Source organism: Thalassophryne amazonica, chromosome 10, assembly GCF_902500255.1.
Source record: "Thalassophryne amazonica chromosome 10, fThaAma1.1, whole genome shotgun sequence".
NCBI lineage: Eukaryota > Metazoa > Chordata > Actinopteri > Batrachoidiformes > Batrachoididae > Thalassophryne > Thalassophryne amazonica.
In genome coordinates this window covers 40,337,694-40,358,913 of record NC_047112.1, presented here as the reverse complement: position 1 = coordinate 40,358,913, position 21,220 = coordinate 40,337,694, and the positions used below count along the sequence as shown (strand labels likewise).

Sequence of the window (21,220 nt, the reverse complement as noted above, 5' to 3'; positions counted from 1 at the left end):
GACACACATTAGTGGAAATACCCTGGATCTGGTTCTCGCACGTGGTATTGCTGTCTCGAATATTGACATCATGCCTCCTACATCAGTGGTCTCTGATCACTCACTTATTAAGTTTCGCTGCCATGTTTAGTGGAACAACAACCTTATTTATCACTGCAGCGATGCATCAACTCCTCAACTAAGTCTTAACTAGAAGCTAGACTGCCTGATGTCTTAGCCTCACTTTTGGCAAATACCCAGTCAGTAGACAGACTTGTGGATAGTTTAAACTCAGTGCTCAAAACTACACTCGACATGATTGCACCACCTGTGTTGAAACCGCGCTCCCCCAAATCACAGTCACCTTGGTTCAATGATTACCTGCGTGACCTCAAGCATAAAGCAAGAGGTCTAGAACGGAAATGGCGTCGTTCAAAATTAGAAGTATTCCACCTTGCGTGGCGTGATGCTATCTTAGACTATAAGCATGCATTATTGGCTACAAAGCGGACCTACTACTCTGATTTGATCAACAAAAACAAGCATAACTCAAAGTTCTTGTTCGACATGGTGGCAACACTTATTCATGGACAACCACCTGTAGCTCGCTCTCCTTTTACAGCACAAGATTTCCTGGATTGCTCTGAGAAGAAAATAGATGACATTAGGTTGAACATATCCCAGCATGCATTAACCCAGCCACTACACCCTGCTATTGAGGTGGGCGTAATCTCATTCACATAAAATCCTTAGAAGATTGCCTTGCAGCATTGAGAAGTTGGATGTCTAGAAACATCCTACTTTTAAACTCTGATAAGACTGAAATGATGATTCTTGGTCCAGTGAGACATCGGCATCAATTTGACCAGTTAACACTCAGCCTAGGCTCGTGTGTCATACATCACACTGACAAAGTGAGAAACCTTGGGGTAATTTTTGATCCTTCTTTGTCCTTTGGCCTCCATATTAGAAACATTACTAGGACTGCTTTCCACCTGCGAAATATAGCGAAGATTAGTCCCATCCTGTCTATGGCTGATGCTGAGACCCTGATCCATGCGTTCATCTCTTCTAGATTTGACTACTGTAATGTTCTATTTTTTGGTTTACCGCAGTCTAGCATTAGGGCTCTCCAGTTGGTTCAAAATGCTGCAGCCAGACTTTTGACACGAAGCAGAAAGTTCGACCACATTACACCCATTTTGGCATCTCTTCACTGGCTTCCTGTCCCAGTGAGATCAGGTTTTAAGTTTCTGCTACTAACCTATAAAATTATTCATGGACTGGCACCTCCCTACGTAGCTGACCTAATTAAACCTTACGTACCGGCCCGGGCTTAACATTCTCAGGGTGCAGAACTACTTTGTGTCCCTAGGGTGAATAAGAAGTCTGCGGGTCACAGAGCTTTCTCTTATCGTGCCCCTGTTCTGTGGAATGGTCTCCCTGCATCAATAAAACAATCAGATTCTGTGGAGACTTTCAAGTCCAGAATTAAGACGCACTTCTTTTCCCTTTCATATGGCGAGCATACTGGTACAGTTTTGTTTTACACTTTTTACTCTTTTAATTCATGTTATTAGTAATTGGAGCGGGCTGCAGCCTCAACTTTACCTAAATTCTGGGTCTTTTAGTGAAGCTTAGGGCTAGCGGCCGGCAATTACCTTAGTATTTCTTCTGTTTTTCTTGTTGATTAATGCTGCCAAATTATACAGTAATTTTTGTCTTTCTGATGCCTGATTTTGTTTTTTCTCTGTTTAAGGTGCAGCTCCATCCAGAGATGGGAGTTGTATTTTTGTTGGCGACCCTCCTGTCCTGTGCACCAACAGCAATTCTTGTATATTTGTCCGTGAATTGTTCTGTGAATTGTTTCTGTAATTTATGTTTGTAGCATGGCCCAAGCAGAGGGTCACCCCATTGAGTCTGGTCTGCTTGACATTTCTTCCTCGGAGGGAGTTTTTCCTTACCGCTGTTGCTCTGGGGGTTGGTTAGACCTTACCTGTGTGAAGCGCCTTGAGGCAACTCCGTTGTGATTTGGCGCTATATAAAGGAAAATAAATTGAAAAATTGAAATTGGAGCAGATCACGCACGGCAGGGCCAGGAGCTTGACACCAGAAGCAAGAGCCCGCTCAGGCCTTGCTTCACCAGGTGTAGTGACCCCCGCCCCAAAAAAATAATTTTATGGAGATAGGGTTTGCGTTCAAGATTTCCTGAAGTAATTGATCTGTAAACTGAAATCCGTAAGTTTACTTAAACTGAAAGAAAATAAAAGTTTTGTGAGACCTACATTTGTACGATATTTTATTCAAAGTTTGCAGTAAAATCATCAATGGTTTGTGATATTCATGGTTTGCATACATTTTCATGAATAGTTTGCAGATAATTCACGATTTGCAGCAGATTCACGTTTTGGGGGCCAAAAGAGTCCATTGTGTGCCCAAGAAAAATTGCCAGGATGCACAAGGGTGCTTCAGCATCCCTTGTGTGTTGTTTCAGCATCCGAAAGTGCAAATTTCTTTGTGATCTATGCGGTTTATAGACATATATGCTGGCGTTGAGCAGAGTTTGCCATGCTCTAAAAGCATCATAATTCCTCACTGTTCTTGCACCTGGACATCAACTTTGCGAACCTCCTCGCTGAGAGAGAGAGAGCGAGAGAGAGAGCACTCTCTTTTTCTCTATACAGTCTATGCTTTTTCTTCAATAGTTGCCTTTTCTCTTTTCTCCACTTCAAAAGAAATCCAACTAAAGAACTGAAATCATGTAAATCAGGTTTTTCTGGTTACCGCATGACTAAAGTGCATGGAAACACGATAGATCAGATTATTAGTGTTATCTGAACGACCCGTCACATTCATCCAACAGTTGAAGAATGTTGAGGTGCAGGAGGGCATTGGGTTTGTAGAGGTCACTCACATATTGAAATTATTCCACTAAAACTCTCAATCCCTTTTTGTTTTTGCGGTAAAGTATTATTTGATTTTCAGGATTTACTGTGCACATTGTTTATCTCTCCCTATCTGTTCAATGTTATTGTTATAAAAAAGGAAAGAGGATAAAAAAGTGGCTATTGTGTGATATTTTTGTACCATTATACTTGGTGTTATTTTTCCAGTTTATGAAATTTAAGTATTAAAAAAAGAAAAAAAAAGAATGTTGAAATTTCGTAACAGCACTGTTGATTTTTGATTATCCTACATGATGCTGGCATCCAGTTTCTTTTCATTTCCCTTGTGACGCTCCCTAGAACGACCCGTCACGTTCATCCAGCAGTTGAAGAATGTTGAGGTGCAGGAGGGCATTATGGTGACACTCTGCTGTCAGCTTTCCAAACCGAGTCTGTCAGTGCAGTGGAAGAAAGGAAACGATGTTCTGATCAGTGGAGACAAATACAAGATAAAGCAGAGTGGCTCCACTCAGGAGCTCCTGATCATAAATAGTCAACCTGAAGACAGCGGCACCTACAGCTGTGTCTGTAATGACATAACAACTGCTGCTTGCATCGTCATCACACGTGAGACACAACATGTTACATGAACAGAATGTTTTAAAAATGGCAGTATATCATTTAAGCGTAATATTCTGTATTCTGTTGCTTATTTTTGCTTCTCAGCGATTCCAGTAACCTTCAGAAAGACTCTGAAGAATCAGGAAGCTGCGGAGGAGGGCAGTGTGACTCTGCACTGTGAGCTGTCCAGACCAGGAGTCCCTGTGGAGTGGAGGAAAGACACTCAACTGCTGAAGGATGGTGAGAAATACCAGATGAAACAAGAGGGCAGGACAGCTGAGATGCTGATCCAAAATTTAACCCTCTCAGATGCTGGAGAGTACAGCTGTTTTTTTAGAACTCTCAAGACAACAGCAAAAATCAGAGTGCGAGGTAAAACCTCTGCATGTGAACGTCTCTAACAAGCAACAACATTCTTCAACTGGTGGTTTTATTTATTTATTTGTTTTTCTCAGATTTTCATTTTCTTGACATCAAATCACATGAATGTAGAATGCTGAATATGCAGTATTGTGAGGTTCAGCTTTTTTCATTCATTTTTTTTTTCCTCCAGAGCTTCCTGTAACATTCATAAAGGAAGTTGAGAACTTAGAGGTGATGGAAGAAGAAAGTGGATTTTTCTGCTGTGAGCTCTCGAAGCCTGGAGCTCCAGTGGACTGGAGGAAAGGCAGAGTCATCCTCAAACCAGGAGACAAATATGAGATGAAACAGGAGGGGCATCTGACAAAACTGATCATCAAAAACGTACAGGAGAATGATGCTGGAAAATATACCTGTCAAACTAAAGACAGCCAATCAGCTGCTGAGCTCACTGTCAAAGGTGAGGCATGGCAGAGATTGTGCTGCTTTCATTGTGAAACCTCTGTCAGTGTTGTTATGATAAAGTGACCTCTCTGGGAACCATCACCTTATCATGGTGGAGAGGTTTGTCTGCCGCAATCAACCTGAGAGTTGTGTTGTCTGGAGCCTTTGTGGTCCTGGTAGGGTCTCCCGTTGCAAATTGGTCTTAGGCAAGAGGCCAGACTAAGAATGGTTCACAAGACACCATGACAGAATGAGGCAGAGGAAATGTGACCCGGCCCGGAGGAAGCCCAGGGCCCCTGTCTGGAGCCAGGCCTGGATGGAGGGCTCATCAGCGACGCCTGGTGGCTGGGCTTGCCATGGAGTCTGGTCGGGCACAGCAGTTCTCCCTGTGGCTCACCACCCACAGGGAGAAACGCTGATGTCGGGTGCGCTGTCCCATGGGTGGCAGTGAAAGTCGAGGGCCTTGGCAGACCAGACCCGGGCAGCAGGAGCTAGCTCTGGGGGTATGGAATGTCACCTTGCTGTGGGAGAAGGAGTCGGAGCGATACCAGTTAGATTTGGTGGGCCTCACCTCCACGCACAGCCTCGGCTCCGGAACCACTCCCCTTGATATGGGTTGGACCATATTCTTCTCTGGAGTTGCCCAGGGTGTGAGGCGCTGAGCGGGTGTGGGGATACTCATGAGTCCCCGGCTGAGCACCACTACGTTGGAGTTAACCCCGGTAGATGAGAGGGTTGCCTCCCTGCGCCTTCAGGTGACTGGGGGGGGTGGGGTTGGGTGGGGGGGAACTCTCACTGTTGTTTGTGCGTATGCACCGAACAGCAGTTTGGAGTATTCTGCCTTCTTGGAGTCCCTGAAAGGAGTCCTGTATGGAGCTCCGGTGGGGGACTCCGTTATTCTGCTGGGGAACTTCAACGCACATGTGGGCAATGACAAAGACACCTGGAGAGGCCTGATTGGGAGGAACGGCCTCCCCGATCTAAACTCAAACAGTTGTTTGTTGTTGGACTTATGTGCTAGTCATGGACTGTCCATAATGAACACCATGTTCGATTTTGAACATAAGGATGCTGTACGTGGTACCAGAGCACCCTAGGCTGAAGATCAGTGATCGATTTTGTGATCGTATCATTTAATCTGAGGCCGCATGTTCTGGACCCTCAGGTGAAGAGAGGGGCAGAGCTGTCAACTGAACACCATCTGGTGGTGAGTTGGATCAGAGGGTGGGGGAGGACTTTGGACAGATCTGGTAAGCCCAAACAGATAGTAAGGATGAACTGGGAACGTCTGCAGAAGCCCTCTGTCCAACAGATTTTCAACTCACACCTCCGGCAGAGCTTTTCGAGCATCCCTGTGGAGGTTGGGGGTATTGAACTAGAATGGGCAATGTTCAAAGCTTCCATTGCTGAAGCTGCAGCGGGGAGCTGTGGCCTTAAGGTCTTTGGTGCCTCAAGGGGCAGCAACCGACGAACACTGTGGTGGACACCGATGGTCAGGGAAGCTGTTCAGCTGAAGAAGGAGTCCGTCCAGGATATGATATCTTGAAGGCAGAGGTGGGACAAAGTCACCAGCAAGTCACTCTCAAGTCATGAATCGGCAAGTCACAAGTCTCAGGTCAAGTCCCAAGTCAAGTCTCAGGTCATAATGACCACCAATTGTTTGCAAGCTGACTTGAGACTTGAGTTGCGACTTGTGACTTGGGACTTGAGACTTGCCGATTCACGACTTGACAATGACTTTGTCCCACCTCTGCTTGGAGGACTCCGGAGGCAGTTGCAAAGTACCGACAGGCACGAAGGGCGGCAGCCTCTGCTGTGGGGGAGTCAAAGCAGCGGGTGTGGGAGGAGTTTGGAGTAACCATGGAGAAGTACTTTTGGTTGGCACCAAGGCGCTTCTGGCGGACTGTGAGACACCTCAGGAGGGGAAAACGGGAAACCATCCATGCTGTCTACAGTAAGGATGGGACTCTGTTGACCTCAGTTGAGGATGTAATTGACAGGACTAAGCGGAGGCAAGGCACAGACAGAGGCTAGACACAAATGCAGGCTCACAACAGGACGTATGATTTAAGGATGGTTTAATTCGGACCTGAGTTCGGTAACAGGAAGGCAGTCCGTGGAGCAAAAGTACCAGGCAGGGACAAGACAGAGGACGTGGTCACAAACAAGCAGGGTCAGTACACGAGCAAACAAAGTTATCATGGCTGAGGCAAATAGCAGGATCCAGTACACAGAGCAGAATCAAAAAACACAGCTTGGCAAAACAGGACTGAGACAAAGTGCTGGTAAGTGAATGAATCAACAAACGAGCAGGGAGGAAGTGAACTGAAGCAGTTTAAATAGGAACAGGTGGTAATAAGATAATGAGGTGCACGTGGTGGAGGACGGGCGGCAAAAGAGATGCAGAAAGGTGGTGACAAATGGGCAAGGAAATGACAGACAAATGGGGCATGGCCAACAGTGATGAGAAAGTGCAGGTGCAGAGAGTGCCGTGAGCAGAAGAAGACAGTGATAACAATGAAGCTGGGTGTGAACATGAGAAAACTGAGAAGAGTGCAGACACAGAGCAGACGAGGACAGGATGAGACAGACAGGTGCAAGTGAGCAGTGAAGAGATTACTGACAAGACAACTAAAGATCATACAAGAAAAACATGAACAGGAATCTAAACTCGAACAGGACTTAAAAGCAAACCAGAAGATGATAAACAGAATAATAGGAAATTAAATACTGACAAAACTAAGCCAGAACAGACAGACAAAACTACAAGAAAAACAGAAACTAAGTGATAACAAAACCTGGCATAACAGTACTACATAACAGAAATGAGAACAGCAAAAAATAGGCAAACAATAACTAAATGATAAACCATGAAAACACAGACTGATAGAACAAAACTAGAACGGAACTGGAACATGACTGAAGTATAAAAGTAACAAAGAAGAACGTGCCAAAGCAAAAATAGAAAATAGAATAAACACATGATGAAAAAGGCAATTAATAAAACAAGGCTGGGGCAAAAGGAGCAAAACCAAATAAAGAGGGGAAATAAGGACTGAAGCCTGGAACTGGGCGGGGCATGACAGTAATCTACCCCTGGAAGGAACACTTTGAGGAACTCCTGCATCAGACCAGAGCACCCTGTACAGTAGTGGCAGAGCTGGAAGCTGATAGAGGATTATCGTCAATTTCCCTGGTGGAAGTCACTGAGGTAGTCAAACAACTCCACAGTGGCAAGGCCCCGGGGGTTGATGAGATCCATCCAAAAATGCTGAAGGCTCTGGGTGTGGAGGGACTGTCTTGGATGAAACATCTCTTCAACACTGCGTTGAGGTCTGGGACCTTGCCTAAGGAGTGGCAAACTGGGGTGGTGGTCCACATATTTAAAAAAGGGACCAGAGTGTGTGTGCCAATTACAGGGCCATCACATTACTCAGCTTCCCTGGTAAACTCTACTCCAGGGTGCTGGAAAGGAGGGTTCAGCCGATAGTCAAACCTCTAATTGAAGAGGAACAATGCGGGTTCCATCCTGGTCATGGAATAACTGACCAGCTCTTCACTCTCACAAGGATCCTGGAGGGTGCCTGGGCGTATGCCCATCCAGTCTACATATGTTTTGTGGACTTGGAGAAGGCGTATGATTGGGTAACCCGGGAAATACTGTGGGAGGTGCTGCAGGAATATGGAGTGAGGGGGTCCCTTCTCTGGGCCATCCTATCTCTGTACTCGGAAAGTGAGAGCTGTGTTCGGGTCCTCTGCAGTAAGTCGGACTCATTTCCGGTGGGGGTTGGCCTCCGCCAGGGCTGCACCTTGTCACCGATCCTGTTTGTGATATTCATGGACATGCTATCGAGGCGTAGTCGGGGGAGGAGGGTTTCCAGTTTGGTGTGCTCAGGGTCTCATTGCTGCTTTTTGCCGATGATGTGGTCCTCTTGGCTTCATTGGCCTGTGACCTCCAACACTCACTGGATTGGTTCGCAGCTGAGTGTGAAGTTGCTGGGTTGAGGATCAGCACCTCTATATCTGAGGCCATGGTTCTCAGCAGGAAACTGATGGATTGCTACTTCGGGTAGGGAATGCGGTCTTGTCCCAAGTGAAGGAATTCAAGTAACCCGGGGTCTTGTTCATGAGTGACGGGACAATGGAGAGTGAGATTGACTGGAGAATTGGTGCAGCAGGGGTGATATTGCATTCGCTTTACCATACTGTTGTGACGAAAAGGGAGCTGAGCCAAAAGGCAAAGCTCTCGATCTCCCGGTCAGTCTTTGTTCCTACTTTCATTTATGTTCATGAGGGTTTGGTCATGACCAAAAGAACTACTGTAGATCACGGGTACAAGCGGCCGAAATGGGCTTCCTTTGGAGGATGGCTGGTGTCTCCCTTAGACATAGGGTGAGATGCTTGGTCATCCGTGGGGAGCTCAGAGTAGAGCCGCATCTCCTTCATGTTGAAAGGAACCAGCTGAGGTGGTTCGGGCATATGGTTAGGATGCCGTCTGGGTGCCTCCCTAGGGAGGTATTCCAGGCATGTCCATCTGGGAGGAGACCCCGGGGAAGACCCAAGACTAGGTGGAGAGAATATATCTCCACACTGGCCTGGATACGTCTCGGGATCCCCCATTCAGAGGTGGTCAGTGTGGTCCGGGAAAGATAAGTTTGTGGTCCCCTGCTGGAGCTGTTGCTCTTGCAACCCGATCCCGGATAAGCGGTTGAAGATGAAAGTGAGTGATGAATGGTAAAGTGAGAGATCGATTATCAGCATCACAAAACATGTTTGTCCAGTGACATCATGACTCCGCAAGCTCTTCCCAAACATTTTTCAGTCTCAAAGGTCGACGACCTGGAGACATGAATGTCACTGCTGACAAAAGTGAATCTCTCTACATTTCTCTCTACAAGTGTCTGACTCCGTGGTATAACTCACAAACTCGTAGCTTAAAGCAGATAACCCGTAAGTTGGAGAGGAAATGGCGTCTCACTAATTTAGAAGATCTTCACTTAGCCTGGAAAAAGAGTTTGTTGCTCTATAAAAAAGCCCTCCGTAAAGCTAGGACATCTTTCTACTCATCACTAATTGAAGAAAATAAGAATAACCTCAGGTTTCTTTTCAGCACTGTAGCTAAGCTGACAAAGAGTCAGAGCTCTATTGAGCTGAGTATTCCATTAACTTTAACTAGTAATGACTTCATGACTTTCTTTGCTAACAAAATTTTGACTATTAGAGAAAAAATTACTCATAACCATCCCAAAGATGTATCGTTATCTTTGGCTGCTTTCAGTGATGCCGGTATTTGGTTAGACTCTTTCTTTCCGGTTGTTCTGTCTGAGTTATTTTCATTGGTTGCTTCGTCCAAACCATCGGCATGTTTATTGGACCCCATTCCTGCCAGGCTGCTCAAGGAAGTCCTACCATTATTTAATGCTTCAATCTTAAATATGATCAATCTATCTTTGTTAGTTGGTTATGTACCACAGGCCTTTAAGGTGGCAGTAATTAAACCATTACTTAAAAAGCCATCACTTGACCTAGCTATCTTAGCTAATTATAGGCCAATTTCCAACCTTCCTTTTCTCTCAAAGATTCTTGAGAGGGTCGTTGTAAAACAGCTAACTGATCACCTGCAGAGGAATGGTCTATTTGAAGAGTTTCAGTCAGGTTTTAGAATTAATCATAGTACAGAAACAGCATTAGTGAAGGTTACAAATGATCTTCTTATGGCTTCGGACAGTGGACTTATCTCTGTGCTTGTTCTGTTGGACCTCAGTGCTGCTTTTGATACTGTTGACCATAAAATTTTATTACAGAGATTAGAGCATGTCATAGGTATTAAAGGCTCTCAGACTGCGGGCTTACTTGTAGTTCCTAGGGTTTGTAAGAGTAGAATGGGAGGCAGAGCCTTCAGCTTTCAGGCTCCTCTCCTGTGGAACCAGCTCCCAATTCAGATCAGGGAGACAGATACCCTCTCTACTTTTAAGATTAGGCTTAAAACTTTCCTTTTCGCTAAGGCTTATAGTTAGGGCTGGATCGGGTGACCCTGGACCATCCCTTGGTTATGCTGCTTTAGACGTAGATTGTGGGGGGGTTCCCATGATGCACTGTTTCTTTCTCTTTTTGCTCCGTATGCATCACTCTGCATTTAATCATTAGTGATCGATCTCTGCCCCCCTTCACGGCATGTCTTTTTCCTGTTTTTTTCCCTCAGCCCCAACCAGTCTCAGCAGAAGACTGCCCCTCCCTGAGCCTGGTTCTGCTGGAGGTTTCTTCCTGTTAAAAGGGAGTTTTTCCTTCCCACTGTTGCCAAGTGCTTGCTCATAGGGGGTCGTTTTGACCGTTGGGGTTTTTTATAATTATTGTATGGCCTTGCCTTACAATATGGAGCACCTTGGGGCAACTGTTTGTTGTGATTTGGCGCTATATAAGAAAAAAGTTGATTGAAGTTGATTGATGGCTGAGTCCAGAAAGTCATTAAAAGCCTGGATTTTAGTCTTCATCGAGACACTCTGATTCCTCACTCAACTTCTCAAGTGCTACAATCAGAGTATCTATTGAGTCTACAAATTTCACAGCATCATCTGTGAAGGCAAGAAAGGCAAGAAGGGACAAGACACACCCACACCAAACCTTGAACACCAGACAAGAGTGTGCAGTCAGACAAAAGCAAAGTGAATAGGACCCAACTCAAACATGAACCTAAAACCACGGTGATCTAAACAAAATGCCAAAACACAGAAGAACAAAACCCAAGTTCTAATAAAAAAGAAATAAAGAAGACTCAACATAAAATAACAAAGAATTAACCAGAAAACAAATGTAAGTACCGAAAAGAGAGCAATAAAGGCTAAGACGAAACAAGAAGGGAACTCACAAGGGGCAACAGTAAAATAAACAGATGATTCAAGGTATAACAAAAGAAAAAACAAAGAGGTGATAAACTAATGATAATACTTAATAATAATTAAACTTTTTTTTTTATTAAAAATAATTAAACCATTACTTAAAAAGCCATCACTTGACCCAGCTATCTTAGCTAATTATATGCCAATCTCCAACCTTCCTTTTCTCTCAAACATTCTTGAAAGGGTAGTTGTAAAACAGCTAACTGATCATCTGCAGAGGAATGGTCTATTTGAAGAGTTTCAGTCAGGTTTTAGAATTCATCATAGTACAGAAACAGCATTAGTGAAGGTTATAAATGATCTCCTTATGGCCTCAGACAGTGGACTCATCTCTGTGCTTGTTCTGTTAGACCTCAGTGCTGCTTTTGATGCTGTTGACCATAAAATTTTATTACAGAGATTAGAGCATGCCATAGGTATTAAAGGCACTGCGCTGCGGTGGTTTGAATTCTATTTATCTAATAGATTACAATTTGTTCATGTAAATGGGGAATCTTCTTCACAGACTAAGGTTAATTATGGAGTTCCACAAGGTTCTGTGCTAGGACCAATTTTATTCACTTTATACATGCTTCCCTTAGGCAGTATTATTAGATGGCATTGCTTAAATTTTCATTGTTACGCAGATGATACCCAGCTTTATCTATCCATGAAGCCAGAGGACACACACCAATTAGTTAAACTGCAGGAATGTCTTATAGACATAAAGACATGGATGACCTCTAATTTCCTGCTTTTAAACTCAGATTAAACTGAAGTTATTGTACTTGGCCCCACAAATCTTAGAAACATGGTGTCTAACCAGATCCTTACTCTGGATGGCATTACCGTGACCTCTAGTAATACTGTGAGATATCTTGGAGTCATTTTTGATCAGGATATGTCATTCAAAGCGCATATTAAATATGTAGGACTGCTTTTTTGCATTTACGCAATATCTCTAAAATTAGAAAGGTCTTGTCTCAGAGTGATGCTGAAAAACTAATTCATGCATTTATTTCCTCTAGGCTGGACTATTGTAATTCATTATTAAGAGGTTGTCCTAAAAGTTCCCTGAAAAGCCTTCAGTTAATTCAAAATGCTGCAGCTAGAGTACTAACGGGGACTAGAAGGAGAGAGCATATCTCACCTATATTGGCCTCTCTGCATTGGCTTCCTGTTAATTCTAGAATAGAATTTAAAATTCTTCTTCTTACTTATAAGGTTTTGAATAATCAGGTCCCATCTTATCTTAGGGACCTCGTAGTACCATATCACCCCAATAGAGCGCTTCGCTCTCAGACTGCAGGCTTACTTGTAGTTCCTAGGGTTTGTAAGAGTAGAATGGGAGGCAGAGCCTTCAGCTTTCAGGCTCCTCTCCTGTGGAACCAGCTCCCAATTCAGATCAGGGAGACAGACACCCTCTCTACTTTTAAGATTAGGCTTAAAACTTTCCTTTTTGCTAAAGCTTATAGTTAGGGCTGGATCAGGTGACCCTGAACCATCCCTTAGTTATGCTGCTATAGACTTAGACTGCTGGGGGGTTCCCATGATGCACTGAGTGTTTCTTTCTCTTTTTGCTCTGTATGCACCACTCTGCATTTAATCATTAGTGATTGATCTCTGCTCCCCTCCACAGCATGTCTTTTTCCTGGTTCTCTCCCTCAGCCCCAACCAGTCCCAGCAGAAGACTGCCCCTCCCTGAGCCTGGTTTTGCTGGAGGTTTCTTCCTGTTAAAAGGGAGTTTTTCCTTCCCACTGTCGCCAAGTGTTTGCTCACAGGGGGTCGTTTTGACCGTTGAGGTTTTTACATAATTATTGTATGGCCTTGCCTTACAATATAAAGTGCCTTGGGGCAACTGTTTGTTGTGATTTGGCGCTATATAAATAAAATTGATTGATTGATTGATGATTGATTAATACAATGGAGAAAAACAAAGGCTGGGCAAAAACTGGAACGGCACTAGACATATGGCTCAAATATGATAAACAGAAGACAAGTGATAAACAGAAAACAAAAAACTGAGAGACCAAGGATTGAAGAGGGAGGGCATCAGTACAGATGTGAGACCAAACCATAACCATAAGAGCCCAGAATGCGCAGAATCATGACACATTATCATTTTAATGTGTTTTAATGCAAAAAGCAAACCTTTTTTGCCAGCCAATTTTGCATGCCATCTTGAATTTTTCACATGTTGACAGTTTAAATTTTTATTTATTTATTTATTTATTGGACATCCTGATGGTCTCTGTTACTGTATGGTTGTGAGACTTGGACACTAACCAGTACCCTGAGTGTCTTTAGTACTCGGTCTCTTCGGAAGATTACTGTGTAAGGCTGGAATGACTTTGTGAATAAGAAGAGGTGTATTCTTACATTGTCAGAGAATGCCAAGTTCGAAATTTTGATCATGTTGGATTTCTTTTACCTGTGCTGAGAGTGTTGAGATCCCTAGTGGCTGCAGAAGGCCAATGGGATGCCCACGTTTCACCTGGCTGTGGCAGATAGATGATTATTTTAGAGATGTGAGGATGGTGGTTGTCTTCATGTGTAGTTGCCATCCAAGATGCAAAGTAGTTCTGTGTTGTTGTGGATTTGTAAATAATTTAGTAAGAAGATACTTATCAACTTCATAGTAGAAGGTTAAACAGACAGTGACAGAGCTGTTCTTTTTTTAATGAGCCTAGCTGTTGATTCTTTGTTAATGTTTCCATTCTGCTTCTCATTTCCCTTGTGACGTTCCCTAGAGCGACCCATCACATTCATCCAGCAGTTGAAGAATGGTGAGGTGCAGGAGGGCATTGGGGTGACACTTTGTTGTGAGGTTTCCAAACCGGGTCTGTCCGTGCAGTGGAACAAAGGAAACGATGTTCTGACCAGTGGAGAGAAATATCAGATGAAGCAGAGTGGCTCCACTCAGGAGCTCCTGATCAGAAAAAGTCAACCTGAAGACAGTGGCACCTACAGCTGTGTCTGTAATGACATAAAAACTGCTGCTTGCATCGTCATCACACGTGAGACACAACATGTTACATGAACAGAATGTTTTAAAAATGGCAGTATATCATTTAAGCATAATATTCTGTATTCTGTTGCTCATTTTTGCTTCTCAGCGATTCCAGTAACCTTCAAACAGATGCTGGAGAATCAGGAAGCTGTGGAGGAGGGCAGTGTGACTCTGCACTGTGAGCTCTCCAAACCAGGAGTCCCTGTGGAGTGGAGGAAAGACACTGAATTGCTGAAAGATGGTGAAAAATACCAGATGAAACAAGAGGACAGGACAGCTGAGATGCTGATCCAAAATTTAACCCTCTCAGATGCTGGAGAGTACAGCTGTTCTGTTGGAGCTCTCAAGACAACAGCAAAAATCAAAGTGCGAGGTAAAACCTCGGCATGTGAATGTCTCTGACAAGGAGCAACAGTCTTTAACTGGTGGTTTTATTTATTTATTTGTTTTTCTCAGATTTTCATTTTCTTGACATCAAATCAAATGAATGTAGAATGCTGAATATGCAGTACCATGACGTTCAGCTGTTTTCATTCATTTGTTTTTTTTTCCTTCAGAGCTTCCTGTAACATTCATAAAGGAAGTTGAGAACTTGGAGGTGATGGAAGAAGAAAGTGGATTTTTCTTCTGTGAGCTCTCGAAGCCCGGAGCTCCAGTGGACTGGAGGAAAGGCAGAGTCATCCTCAAACCAGGAGACAAATATGAGATGAAACAGGAGGGGCATCTGACAAAACTGATCATCAAAAACGTACAGGAGAATGATGCTGGAAAATATACCTGCCAAACTAAAGACAGCCAATCAGCTGCTGAGCTCACTGTCAAAGGTGAGGCACAACAGAGATTGTGCTGCTTTCATTGTGAAACCTCTGTCAGTGTTTTGCCTGTTATGGTAAAGTGACCTCTCTGAGAATCATCACCTTATCATGGTGGAGAGGTTTGTCTGCTGCAATCAACCTGAGAGTTGTGTTGTCTGGAGCCTTTGTGGTCCTGGTAGGGTCTCCCATGGCAAATTGGTCTTAGGCGAGAGGCCAGACTAAGAGTGGTTCACAAGACACCATGACAGAATGAGGCAGAGGAAATGTGACTTGGTCCGTCGGAAGCCCAGGGCCCCTGTCTGGAGCCAGGCCTGGATGGACGGCTCATCAGCGACACCTGGTGGCTGGGCTTGCCATAGAGTCTGGTCGGCACAGCCCGAAAAGGCAACATGGACCTTCCATTTCTACCCTGTGGCTCACCATCCACAGGGAGACCCGCTGATGTCGGGTGCGCTGTCCCATGGTTGGCAGTGAAAGTCGAGGGCCTTGGCGGACCAGACCCGGGTGACAGGTGCTAGCTCTGGGGGTGTGGAATGTCACCTCACTGTGGGGGAAGGAGCCGGAGGGACACCAGTTAGATTTGGTGGGCCTCACCTCCAAGCACAGCCTCAGCTCCGGAACCACTCCCCTTGATAGGGGTTGGACCATATTCTTCTCTGAAGTTGCTCAGGGTGTGAGGCGCTGGGCGGGTGTGGGGATACTCAAGAGTCCCCGGCTGAGCACCTCTACATTAGAGTTTACCCTGGTAGATGAGAGGGTTGCCTCCTTGCGCCTTCAGGTGGCTGGGGGAAGAAATTCTGACTGTTGTTTGTGCGTATGCACCAAACAGCAGTTTGGAGTATTCGGCCTTCTTGGAGTCCCTGAAAGGAGTCCTGTATGGAGCTCCGGTGGGGGACTCCATTATTCTGCTGGGGAACTTCAACGCACATGCGGGCAATGACAAAGACACCTGGAGAGGCGTGATTGGGAGGAACGGCCTCCCCGATCTAAACCCAAACAGTCGTTTGTTGTTGGACGTCTGTGCTAGTCATGGTCTGTCCATAATGAACGCCATGTTCAATTTTGAACATAAGGATGCTGTACGTGGTACCAGAACACCCTAGGCCGAAGATCAGTGATCGATTTTGTGATCGTATCATTTAATCTAAGGCCGCGTGTTCTGGACCCTCAGGTGAAGAGAGGGACAGAGCTGTCAACTGAACACCATCTGGTGGTGAGTTGGATCAGAGGGTGGGGGAGGACTTTGGACAAATTTGGTAAGCCCAAGCAGATAGTAAGGATGAACTGGGAACGTCTGCAGAAGCCCTCTGTCCAACAGATCTTCAACTCACACCTCCGGCAGAGCTTTTCAAGCATCCCTGTGGAGGTTGGGGCCATTGAACCAGAATGGGCAATGTTCAAAGCTTCCATTGCTGAAGCTGCAGCGGGGAGCTGTGCCTTAAGGTCTTTGGTGCCTCAAGGGGCAACAGCCGTCGAACGCTGTGGTGGACACCGGTGGTCAGGGAAGCTGTCCAACTGAAGAAGAAGTCCGTCTGGGATATGATATCTTGGAGGCAGAGGTGGGACAAAGTCATCAGCAAGTCACTCTCAAGTCATGAATCGACAAGTCTCAAGTCAAGTCCCAAGTCAAGTCTCAGGTCATAATGACCACCAATTGTTCGCAAGCTGACTTGAGACTTGCCAATTCACGACTTGACAATGACTCCGTCCCACGTCTGCTTGGATGACTCCGGAGGCAATTGCAAGGTATCGACAGGCACGAAGGGTGGCAGCCTCTGCTGTGGGGGAGTCAAAGCAGTGGGTGTGGGAGGAGTTTGGAGTAAGCATGGAGAAGTACTTTCGGTCGGCACCAAGGTGCTTCTGGTGGACTGTGAGGCACGTCAGGAGGGGAAAACGGGGAACCATCCATGCTGTCTACAAAAAGGATGGGACACTGTTGACCTCAATTGAGGATGTAATCTACCCCTGAAAGGAACACTTTGAGGAACTCCTGCATCAGACCAGAGCACACTCTACAGTAGTGGCAGAGCTGGAAGCTGATAGAGGATTATCATCAATTTCCCTGGTGGAAGTCACTGAGGTAGTCAAACAACTCCACAGTGGCAAGGCCCCGGGGGTTGATGAGATCCATCCAAAAATGCTGAAGGCTCTGGGTGTGGAGGGACTGTCTTGGATGAAACATCTCTTCAACACTGCGTTGAGGTCTGGGACCTTGCCTAAGGAGTGGCAAACTGGGGTGGTGGTCCACATATTTAAAAAAGGGACCAGAGTGTGTGTGCCAATTACAGGGCCATCACATTACTCAGCTTCCCTGGTAAACTCTACTCCAGGGTGCTGGAAAGGAGGGTTCAGCCGATAGTCAAACCTCTAATTGAAGAGGAACAATGCGGGTTCCATCCTGGTCATGGAATAACTGACCAGCTCTTCACTCTCACAAGGATCCTGGAGGGTGCCTGGGCGTATGCCCATCCAGTCTACATATGTTTTGTGGACTTGGAGAAGGCGTATGATCGGGTAACCCGGGAGATACTGTGGGAGGTGCTGCAGGAATATGGAGTGAGGGGGTCCCTTCTCTGGGCCATCCTATCTCTGTACTCGGAAAGTGAGAGCTGTGTTCGGGTCCTCTGCAGTAAGTCGGACTCATTTCCGGTGGGGGTTGGCCTCCGCCAGGGCTGCACCTTGTCACCAATCGTGTTTGTGATATTCATGGACAGGATATCGAGGCGTAGTCGGGGGAGGAGGGTTTCCAGTTTGGTGTGTTCAGGGTCTCATTGCAGCTTTTTGCAGATGATATGGTCCTGTTGAGTGTGAAGTGGCTGGGATGAGGATCAGCACCTCTATATCTGAGGCCATGGTTCTCAGCAGGAAACTGATGGATTGCTACTTCGGGTAGGGAATGCGGTCTTACCCCAAGTGAAGGAATTCAAGTAACTCGGGGTCTTGTTCATGAGTGACGGGACAATGGAGAGTGAGATTGACTGGAGAATTGGCGCAGCAGGGGTGATATTGCATTCGCTCTACCATACTGTTGTGATGAAACCACGGTGATCTAAACAAAATGCCAAAACCACAGAAGAACAAAACCCAAGTTCTAATAAAAAAGAAATAAAATAAAGAAGACCCAATATAAAATAACAAAGAATTAACCAGAAAACAAATATAAGTACCGAAAAGAGAGCAACAACAAAGATAAAGGCTAAGACGAAACAAGAAGGGAAGTCACAAGTGGCAACAGTAAAATAAACAGATGATTCAAGGTATAACAAAAGAAAAAACAAAGAGGTGATACAACTAATGATAATACAATGGAGAAAAACAAAGGCTGGGCAAAAACTGGAATGGCACTAGACACATGGCTCAAATATGATAAACAGAAGACAAGTGATAAACAGAAAACAAAAAACTGTGACTACACACTAAAACAGAAAATCAAAGACCAAGGATTGAAGAGGGAGGGCATCGATACAGATGTGAGACCAAATCATAACCATAAGAGCACAGAATGGGCAGAATCATGACACATTATATATCATTTTAATGTGTTTTAATGCAAAAAAAGCAAACCCTTTTTTGCCAGCCAATTTTGCATGCCATCTTGAATTTTTCATATGTTGACAGTTTAATTATTTATTTATTTATTTATTGGACATCCTGGTGGTCTCTGTTACTGTATGGTTGTGAGACTTGGACACTAACCAGTACTCTGAGTGTCTTTAGTACTCTGTCTCTTCGGAAGATTACTGTGTAAGGCTGGAATGATTTTTTTTGTCTTGGGGAGACTAAGCAGAGGTGTATTCTTACATTGTCAGAGAACGCCAAGTTTGAAATTTTGTTCATGATGGATTTCTTTTACCTGTGCTGAGAGTGTTGAGATCCCTAGTGGATGCAGAAGGCCAATGGGATGCCCACGTTTCACCCGGCTGTTGCAGATAGATGATTATTTTAGAGATGTGAGGATGGACTGGTTGTCTTCATGTGTAGTTGCCATTCAAGATGCAAAGTAGTTCTGTGTTGTTGTGGATTTCTACATAATTTAGTAAGAAGATACATATCAACTTCATAGTAGAAGGTTTAAACAGACAGTGACAGGAGGGAATTGGGGTGACACTTTGCTGTGAGGTTTCCAAACCGGGTCTGTCCGTGCAGTGGAACAAAGGAAACGATGTTCTGACTTTTAAAGTGTTTTAATGAAAAAAAAGCTTTTTGCCAGCCATTTTGGATGCCGTCTTGAAATTTTCATGTGTTGACAGTTTGAATTTGAAGTTTTTTTTTGACATCCTGATGGTCTCTGTTACTGTATGGTTGTGAGACTTGGACACAAATGAGTAACCTAAAGGTCCAGTCACATGGTATATGATGATTGCTGAATGAAGGGGAAAAAGTAAAAAATTACAAATCGTCGAGAAAAGGTCGACGAATGAGCTTTTGACTTTTCCCATCACCGAATAGCCTGTGAATCAAGCGTGCAAAAGGGATGAAAGAGGAACAAAACAAAACCGACGCTAACACTGATCTCCACGCTTTAAACGAAACACGCCTGGAACCACTGCTGGAGCAGTGTGGGTCTGCATCTCTGTGTTCCAGGACTCTGTGCTGGGATCGAGCTCAGCTGCAAACAGAAGCGTGTGATCCGACCCACTGTGGAGATCTGTGCGCATGTTGGTGAATCCACCTGCTCTGGTTCCTCATCCAGAACAAAAGAGGGATCATCTCCTTCATTGTCAGAATCCTCACTGTCTGGTTCAGACTCTGACGACACGCTGCGTGCTCCTTCTTGCTGCAATTAAAAAAAAATTGAAGTGCTTGTTCAACATTCATAAGGCGCCTAATTTTTACACAAAAAAACCCCCACCACACCACACATGCTGAATATGCCACCAAAATTATACATACTGCAAACACACCAGATATTTCTCAAATCTCTCAAATACCAAAACTCTAATCACTGTCTGTACACCCGAAATGTACATGTATGAGACAGGGGGAGAAGAGAGAGAGAGAGACACACTGTCTGTCTCTCTGCCTTTTTTTTTTCAAAAGCCTGGTGTTTCTGATCACCGGCACTGTGGCTGTGTGTCAGTCACACGCACCCATGCGGGTTCGATTACCAGTTCTGATTACGCACACACAGGCGCTGTGTTCATGGATGAGACACGCACAGGCAAATGCTTCACCTTCTCTCCAGCTGATTCACTCTGGATGAATGCATTCAGTGTTTGGATGTGCTGTAGTGCACATATGCGCACACACAGAAGGTCTGGCTCGTACATAATTTAGCGACTCAAAAGTTCAAAAAAGAATGCAGCCATTTGCAATCACAGTGGGTTTTCTGTTTTCATGTGTCACACCTCTGTGGATCAAAGCTGTTCACATGCAAATGTCTGCTGCTGCTGGAACTTTTTCCACACTTGATGCTCAAAGTCACGCTTCTGTAAACTGCTGCCTGGTTTGCACAAATCGAGGCGCAGTTCACTCAGAGATCAGAGCAGATGACAAAATATTACGTCATGTCGGCCGTCAGCTCCACTGAAACGAAGCTGATTGCGTTAATGCAAAGCCCTCCCGCTGCTAACAAATACGCAGTGATCAAGGATCACTTCCTCAAAACGTTTGAATTATCAGATGCTGAAAGGGGCAGAAGGCTCTTCTGTCTGCAGAGGCTGGAGGACAGCAAGCCCTTCAGAGCTCATGGACAGAATGCTGCAGCTCCAGCCGGACTTTTTGTGGAGCAACTCCCCCCTCATGTGGGCGCAGCACTGGCCAACACCATGATCACGGACTGCTGTGCGTTAGCGGAGAGGCCGACAAATTCTTCCTGGCCGGCCACCACCACGGCATGACCGGCAAGACTCGCCACATCACACTTTTGTACTGTGTGAAAACATTCAGCTGGTTGAACAAAGTCAAACTAAATGCTAACGTTACAAAAACTAAGCAAACGATAAAAAACCGCCAAGAACTACAGCAAAACAAAATACGGATGAATTGAGGTTTTTGGTGGCATTCGTTCAAATTTTTTAACAGTTTAAAAATCCTGACGAAGTACCAGCTGCAGGAACGAAGCTGTGTGAAGGTTAAACAGTGGCAATGAAAGTCAACAAAAGTCCAGATTTCTTGCATCGTTTAGTCTTCGTTGCCCTTCGTTAAGTGCCGTGTGACTGGGCCATAGGTGTTGAGATTCCCAGTGGCTGGAGAAGACAAATAGGATGCCCACGTATCACCTGGGTGTGG

The 21,220-nt window shown here is 45.0% G+C and overlaps 1 protein-coding gene across 1 annotated transcript in view; it reads left to right on the top strand.

Annotated features, from left to right (window-relative positions):
* obscna (obscurin, cytoskeletal calmodulin and titin-interacting RhoGEF a) overlaps positions 1-21,220 on the top strand; it is a 183,017-nt gene that overhangs the window by 46,758 nt on the left and 115,039 nt on the right. The window contains 6 exon segments of the mRNA XM_034179154.1: positions 3,225-3,491; positions 3,591-3,857; positions 4,039-4,305; positions 13,915-14,181; positions 14,281-14,547; positions 14,732-14,998. Of these exon segments, the coding sequence (XP_034035045.1) occupies positions 3,225-3,491; positions 3,591-3,857; positions 4,039-4,305; positions 13,915-14,181; positions 14,281-14,547; positions 14,732-14,998 (1,602 nt within the window).